This window comes from Ursus arctos, unplaced genomic scaffold, assembly GCF_023065955.2.
Source record: "Ursus arctos isolate Adak ecotype North America unplaced genomic scaffold, UrsArc2.0 scaffold_10, whole genome shotgun sequence".
NCBI lineage: Eukaryota > Metazoa > Chordata > Mammalia > Carnivora > Ursidae > Ursus > Ursus arctos.
In genome coordinates, this window is record NW_026622764.1 from 64,520,615 (window position 1) to 64,529,041 (window position 8,427).

At 40.5% G+C, this 8,427-nt stretch overlaps 1 protein-coding gene across 6 annotated transcripts in view; it reads right to left on the reverse strand.

Moving 5' to 3' along the window:
- NBEA (neurobeachin) overlaps positions 1–8,418 on the reverse strand; it is a 662,109-nt gene extending 653,691 nt beyond the window's left edge. For all 6 annotated transcript variants that reach the window (XM_048215508.2, XM_048215507.2, XM_048215504.2 and 3 more), the window contains exon 1: positions 7,599–8,418. In XM_048215508.2, the coding sequence (XP_048071465.2) occupies positions 7,599–7,892 (294 nt within the window). In that variant the 5' untranslated portion in view covers positions 7,893–8,418. The remainder of the gene's footprint in view (positions 1–7,598) is intronic.
- Between the last annotated feature and the right edge of the window lie 9 nt (positions 8,419–8,427).

The following is an 8,427-nucleotide window of genomic DNA, read 5'->3' on the forward strand; positions in this document are numbered from 1 at the left end:
AAAGGAACACAGGTCTTTGTTTACCAGACTTAAAGTCACTCTAGAAGTAGTTTTCCTAAAAACTTAATATAATTTTTGGTCAATTAACTTCAGTCAGCTGGTGGAAGTAGCATCAAAGCCAGAGATCTCGTCAAGATATAGCTTGCCGATCTAGATTCCTGTCTTTCCAATTTCCTAACAATATTCAGTCTCCCAGCGACGGACCTTCACAGTACTCATCCCCTCTACCCTCAGCTTAATGATTTTCCTTGAAGTGATGTGAAACAATAAGCTGGTGAGGAAGCACAGGCTATTCTCTCACTTGTTCCCCAGTAGCATCTGCTTTTAAAGCTCTTTAGGAACTGGATTGTTACTTCAGGAAGCTGAGAGTATAACGCATGAGGTGCTTGAGAGAAGCTTATAAAACAAAATTTTATGTGGTTTTAATGTAAACTCCTGCCTTTCCTCTTACCAACTTTAGCATGGGGTAAAAAAATAAATAAATAAATAAATAATAGGCTTTTCAACCTTCAAAGTTCTTGATATTCTGATTCTCTGCTATGTGTAGCTACAGGCAGAAAGGGCTGCTCTTACTTGTAAAGACAGTATTTTCTTCCCTCTCCGTTTTCAAGCATGCCAGCTTGCGACAAGGCTAGCTGCCCTCTTATAAAACATTATCAAAGGCCACAAAAAAGGTGGCCAAAACACTACAGTATCCTTAAAGTTACCGCCTCAGTAATTCCATGGGCAAAGATACACAGGTGACAATTTAAAACAGCTGCTCTGGGGCGCCTGGGTGGCACAGCGGTTAAGCGTCTGCCTTCGGCTCAGGGCGTGATCCTGGCGTTGTGGGATCGAGCCCCACATCAGGCTCCTCTGCTATGAGCCTGCTTCTTCCTTCCCACTCCCCCTGCTTGTGTTCCCTCTCTCGCTGGCTGTCTCTCTCTCTGTCGAATAAATAAATAAAATATTAAAAAAAAAAAAAAAAAAAAAAAACAGCTGCTCTGTAATTCCTGAAAAGGAATTGGTAGGGGAAAGCAAAGTCCTCATTGCCTTATACTCCATTTCAACATTTAAGGTCTTGTTCCTTACAACACCCCATTTCCATTTACTAAAGTCTATGCTAGAAAGGACTCTTTCCTTTTATAAATGACAAAGCTCCAATTTAAAATGACTTTAAGCTAACAACAATAAATTTTAAAAGAAAGAATTTAATGTTAAAAGATAATCTCCATAGGCACAGGGAATTCCAGAGGTTTAAGCAGAATCAAGAATATATTTCTCTCTCTCAGGGCCCCTGGGTGGCTGTCGGTTAAGCGTCCAACTCTTGATTTCGGCTCAGGTCATGATCTTGGCGTCCTGGGATTGAGCCCAGCTTGAAGCCCAGCGTTGGGCTCCATGCTCAGCAGGGAGTGCTCCCGGTTCTCCCTCTCCCTCTGCCCTCCCCCCAACTCATGCACATGCTCACAGGCTCTTGCACACATGCTCTCTAATAAATAAATAAATCTTTAAAAAAAAAAGAATATATTTCTCTCTCTCTCTCTCTTTATACTTAGTCAAGTTCTAATACAGGCTCCCACAACTACAGGATGAATCTACCAACTCAGCATCACCAACAGAGTTTCAGCACAAGTCCTATGATTGACCCTGTGACTCCCCTTGAGTTAAATGTTCATCCCTGAACCAATCACAGTGATTCTGGCCATGCCTGGGTTATATGCCCAGCCCACCTAAACCAGCTGCACTAAGAATGGTGAGTAAGTGGTTCCTCAAAAGCAACTGCAGTACCCTTATCAAAAAGGGAAATGTATGCTAGACAGACAAAAACAAGAGATGTCCACTATTCCTGGTAATATGACATATTGTAACAATACTTTCTAATTTCTTTTTTAAGATTTTATTTATTTATTTGACACAGAGAGAGAGACAGAACAGAAGCAGGGGAAGTGGGAGAGGGAGAAGCAGGCTCCCCGCTGAACAGGGAGCCCAATGCGGGACTGGATTCCAGACCCTGGATCATGACCTGAGTCGAAGGTAGATGCTTAACCGACTGAGCCACCCAGGTGTCCCAATACTTCTTAATTTCTAGTCAAAGCATTATATGTATTCTTTGCTGATAATAACATAATCTTTGTCATGTGCTTATATATTTGACATATACATAGGTTTATTGAAATGAAAAGTTCTTATCAGAGTCTTCTTCCACCATGCCGGTTTAAAATAACATTTACATATGTAGTAAGGTATACATAATGCATACATATTCAACACACATTTCTAGTTACAGAATTGGCAATGCATTCAATGAGTCTCATTTTTTTCAGGATCTTGGGTCTGGACCTTACTGCTGATTGTAATTTGAGAAACTGGTCTCCTACTGCCTAAGAACGGGGTCCTGCCTACTCAAAATGCATTTAACTTACCCGAGAGCCGAAAATATAAAAGATAAACATGTATCTTCAACTTATGATGTTATGTCCTGATAAACCCATTGTAAGTTGAAAATATCAAAAGTCAAAAACGCATTTAATACACCTAACATCCTGAACATCATTGCTTGGCCTAGCCCACCTTAAACATGCTCAGAACACTTACATTAGCCTACAATTGGGTAAATGATCTAACACAAAGCTTATCTTATAATAAAGTGTTGAATACCTCCTGTAATTTATTGAATACTATGCTGAAAGTACAGAAAAACAGAATGGCTGGATGAGTACAGGATGGCTGAGTGTATCAGTTGCTCACCCTCATGATCCGGTGGCTAACTGGGAGGTGTGACTTGCTGCCTAACATCACGAAAGAATATCATACTGCATATCACCAACCCAGGAAAAGATCAAAATTCTAAGTATGGTTTTTAATGAATGTGTATTACTTTGGGACCATTGTAAAGTCAAAAATCATAAGTTGAACCATCGGTTAAGTCAAGGACCAGCTGTATGCATAAAATAGCCTCCTACCCTCAAGGAGTTCACAGCATAGGAGGGGAAACACATATAAATAACAATACTAGAAAAATAAATAAAATAACAATACTAGAGAGTGATAGGTGTATCTTTGTATAAGGAGATATTGGTTCCCCCACTATCCAAAAGTAGAGTGTTCTATGAAACCTGACAATGCATAAGATATGAAAAGTACAGGCAAGAAATTAGAAGCCTATGAAACTGATGCAAAATAACATTTAAAATAAACAGTAAAAATGTGGATGATTGAATTTTATGATACAGTAGTACATCAGTGATCCAAAATGGGGGGGGGTGAGTCTGCTAGGACCAATGACTTTCTCTACACTGTGTTTGGAGAAAGTATAGCCAAGACAGAACCTTAAGACACATTTATTCAACAGCACAGTATTTGCCAAAACTGACTAGCAATATACAAAATACTTATTTAATATTAATACGCCTTGATCATAATCTGGCTATAGAGTATTTGCTCTTTACTGTCTTTTTTTATTCAATATAATTTTATTCAATATAATTAACATACAGTGATACATTAGTTTCAGGTGTTCAATATAACGATTCAACAATTCTATACATTTCTCAGGGCTCATCAAGACTGCTTTAGCGTCATTCCATGACTAAATTAATCCTTCTGTGGAAAATCTCAGAACTCTTAATAGTGTAACTTCTAATGTTTACAAATGCATTCTTAATTTAACTTTCAGTACCCAAAGGCAAAAATAAAATATAATTCAAGTTAATATGACAAGACTTACATGTCAGTATAAATTAAAATGCAGGAAATTCTCTTTTAATATAAGTAAATATGGTTTTGTTAAAACCATGACTCTAAGTTGCAACTACATACTTTTAAAATAAATTTAGTTCAAATGTAGAATATACTTTTTGTGAAATTCTAAGTATCTTTAAAGTGAAAATGATTCTGATTATCAAACTGCAAATGAAAAAACTCTAAGAAAAATTATTGTCACGTTCACTTACAAGAGAATCACTTAAAAATTCCCTTTTAACAAAAAAACTATGATTCACATGCAAGAGAGGAGAGGAACTTAGCCCACAAAATCCTGGGAAAGTATCTTGTATTGCTTTCAATACAATATGCCATTCACATGGAAAAAAAAAAAATGAAATTATCAGAGGAAACATTTTCTCCAAGATACACTGATATCACACTATAATTTGTGAAAAAAAAACTTTAAATGCTATAGAATTATACTACCTAAGACAACTATTCAAACCTGAATTCTTTCACTAAGTAAATATCAATCCTCTATTTTAACTTTTCTAAAACTATGTTTATATTAAAATCTTTGATAAAAAGAAACTTTCAAGTTATAAACAGAGAACACACGATATTTACATAGCATTTACTTCAAGGAAAGAAAAACCTATATAAACATATGTTAAGGGTGTTTACAAAGGAAGCACTCGATTAAGCAGTATGCCTATTTTATAACTGAAACAGGCAACCAAATTCCTAATCTATAGTCACTCTCTTGTACTGCCATATTAAATAATTCTTCCTAAAGTCAAAGTTTGTTGATGATCAGCTTCTTTCACAGCTACACTGCAAAATTCTTGACAATATAATCTCATCGTAACATTATTTACAATTTAATTTACTCATCTTCCTGATGCTATAAACACAGGGTGCTATATTTTAATGTTTCAAGTTATCAGTATCATTATACAAAATATATCTACAATAGAAATTATTCATCTTATTTCTCTTTACATTGGTGATTCTTTGACAAATTCACAACCCACCTGAGTGATGGAAATAGCTCTACCTTGCCAAACAAAAGCAGGAAAATTACAGCCATGGCTGTGTTGAAGCCCTATATTTCACTGCATGCTTAAACTTTACTCAGCAAAACTTTTAATTCTTTGGGCAAAGCAAGAGAGAAATAGCACCCGAAAACCAAGTATTAGTATTCTCATATTATCTAGAGATACGGGTGTACAGGAAAAATAGACAAATATTTTGGCAAAGGTGACTAATTTAGACTGTTTAAGTAGAAACTGTTTTGAAGTTTCATTAGTTCCCCTCCTTTCTTTTTTGTCATAAATGGCACTGTGATAGAGATTTCACTATTTTTACCTACTTTTTTAATTTAAAGTTTTAAATTAAGATTGAAAATTGAAAAAAGTCATTTTAGAGATAATATTAGAGGCTTCCAACTTCTAACTAGTCACTGAATTCCCTAAATGGATTTTACTGATTTACTTATTAAGTAAATAGAATTAAGTTTTGATAATTATTTTTAAATGCCTATGATTTCCGAATATTTCCAGAATCACCTTAAATTTTCACATGACATTTTCATCATGAATATATTAGAAAGATAAAGCCTTAAACCTACAGTTCAAGAAATACTACCCTTCAAGTGATCAATTTGTATTCCAAAATCAATATAATTAACAACTTAATAGTAAAGAGCTCCCTTTGTCATATATTCTTTTCCCCAAAGGTTTCCATTTAAAGACCTATTGCATCCTTTAAATACGTACAAAGAAATTTTAAACCTAACCTTTTTTATTCCAAAATCAATGCAGCTACAAGGTCTTATGTGGATTTGGGATATAACATTTCGGTATTACCTTATTTCTGATTACTCCAATTAAGCTTAACAGTAAAGTTAATCTCTAACATAATGTTTGCATACTGAGACTTCATGCCAGATTTTCACTGCACTGTAAAACAGTTAAATTTCTTTTCTATCTCAAGAGAAGTATTTCACTTCCTTTCTTAACCTACTGTATATCTATAGAACCCCATCTGTTAAGAACTGATCTGGCATACATCACTATTGCTGCAGAGTCCAAACTGGTTACACATTCAAATCAGTTTCCAGCTTGTGAGAGCTCTACTGCCTCTTATCATGTTCAAATGTATTAAGTAAGCACACAAATAGCTACTAAAATAACCTAATATCACATCATCTAAGGTAAAAATGGTACTGGTTAGGTGAAAACTGGAAAAAAAAAAACTTTCTATGTGCTCTTTCAAATTTACAGAAATACAGTACCTGCTAACATACTAACATATTTTGAGATTTCATCTTATTTTTTAAAAAGGCAAGTACTGACCTCCTATTTGCAGCTGGTTAAAATTAAAACTACCAAGAAACAGTATTTCTGTTATTGTTTTGAAAAGAATTTGGTTGTATGGAGGTGACATTCCCCTAAACTTACAATGACTTTTGTGGTGATTTATTTGAAGGGTAGACAGAGTAGAAAGAGGTGTATTCTATTTAAACAGTAATAATACAACAAAGCAAATACGTATCTCCTATCTTTGACTTGACGTACTAGCAAAAAAGGGGAAAAAAGGCAGCTTTAACTTTTCTGTGAATTTAAGAGGTTCATAAACCGTAGACATTAATCCATGTCTCGGGGCACCACTGCTGTAGCTGCAGCTTTCTCTCAGTTTTCCAGTAGATCAAATAAAAATAATTGCTTGGCTGAAAAATCAGACTACATGGGTGTTATAAAATCCCCTTGTAAGCATATTTTTATATTTCTGTGATTCGACACCAAATAGAACAGCCAACTGATCGCTCTTGATTTAAGCCTTGTCTTCCAAAACCCTACCTTAACAGTATGTCAAAGACTAGATATTGCAGAGGAAACTGTTTTAAAAGCTTTGCTGCAGCAAAAACTGCATTTGCAAAACATTAAAAATGAACTAAAAATGAACTCTTAATTATCCGCAATTTATGATTCTGCTCTCTTTATTTCTTCTCATTTCTTCCCGTGACATCTTGAACGCTTCTTAGCCTCTCTGTAGATAGCGCAAAACATTAAGTCATACACAGTTCTGCAGTAACTCTTTCTTATCATGAAAGAAACCAAAACCTATGGCTGCATTTAACACCTTTCCTTTGGTCTTTATCCATGCCACGCTCTCAGAAGGCAACCATAGAAACCAACCTGTATGATTTGGTGCCCTCACATTTTAACACCTTGTGTGCGCACACACACACACACAAAAGACTAAGAGGTCAGCATATTCAGGACAATATTACAAAGAAAGAAAGCTGCCTAAAAAGAGATGGGGCGGGGAGGGGGGGTGGGAGATACAGTCACAATACTCTCCATCATAGCCTCTGAATATATTTAAAGGCAGATGCAAAACTGCATCATTCTCCTCATTCGAAAACATCACACCCCAGCTGCTCAAGTTAGAGCTAATGCGCTTCTCACATTTCAGTAGCACGGGGGAATTTAGACTCCAGGGGCAAGGCTTTCATCCTCGGAGAGCGACACCACAGACAATTAAGAGTGCAGAAGAAAGAACCCCAGAGAAAAGGAGGCCTCCTCTCCCCCTAACTAAACTCTCAAGTCGACCCAAAACCTGAACCGCAAGGAATGATTTCTACTCATAGTCAGGAGAAGTGATAATAAGCGGTGTTAAGTTGGGCACTGCACTCAGGTGGCAGGAGAGGACCAGAGGAGAGCAGGGTGGTGGCGTGGCTACGGCTGCGCGCAGGCAGGTCACCCGCTGGGCAATACCCGCCCGACGATCGGTGCTCCCAGGGACGCGCAACGTGTGCGACCCTGGGGGTGGAGGTGTGTGGGAGCGAGAGGCTGGGGAGGGGGGTTGGGGGGCTGGGAGGCAGATGGAGAGCACGCCTTTTCCCTTACCAGGTTGAGCACCGTCTCCACGATGTCCCTGTTGCTGACCTCTCCGACCTGTATGAGTCCAATCAACACTGCGAATTTCATCCGGATGTTGCGGATCGGCACCGAAGGGTTAATCATCCCCGCGGGCAGCACCACCGAGCCGGAGCCGGACGCCCCCCTCAGCTCTCCCATCGCGCTTCCCCCGCTGCCGCCACCGCCGCTGCCCCCGCCGCCTCCGCCTCCGGCTCCGACGGCGATGAGCCCCACGGGCTGAGGCTCGAGCCCCGGGCCCGGGCCCGGCTTCTCGCTCGCCATTTGCCCCCCTCCTGGGGAGAAGGGAAGAGCAGAGGCGCTGCCTCCGCCGGTACCGTTATACCTGCCTCGGCCCCCGCCCCCCGGCCGTCGCCTCGGAGCCCCAGCATCCACCAGCGCCGCGGCGCCGGGCCCGCTCCCGCCTGCGCGTCAGCCCGGCCCGCTCCGGCGCCCTCCCGGGCGGAGGCGGTGGGTTATTCCCAGGCTTATTCCCGGCGGTGGCTGCGCCGCTAACCGCTGCCCGGCGAGCGGCAGTGCCCGCCCAGCAGCTGTACCGCTGCCGCTGCCGCCGCCGCCGCTACCGCTGCCTCCTCTCTCTCCCCCTCCCAGTCCGTCCGGCCCGGCCCGCCCCCCGCGGAGATGCGGCCACCGCTCCGAAAAGCCCTGGGGGGCGAGCGGCTGGCCACGACGCTGGCCGGCGCTGAAGCTCAGGCTGTGGCCGCCGCTACTGACGCTGCTGCTGCCGCTGCTGCGGACGCCACTGTTGTTGTGAAGCCCCGACGCCGCCGCTCACTCCGCCATGTTGCCGCCCCCTGCC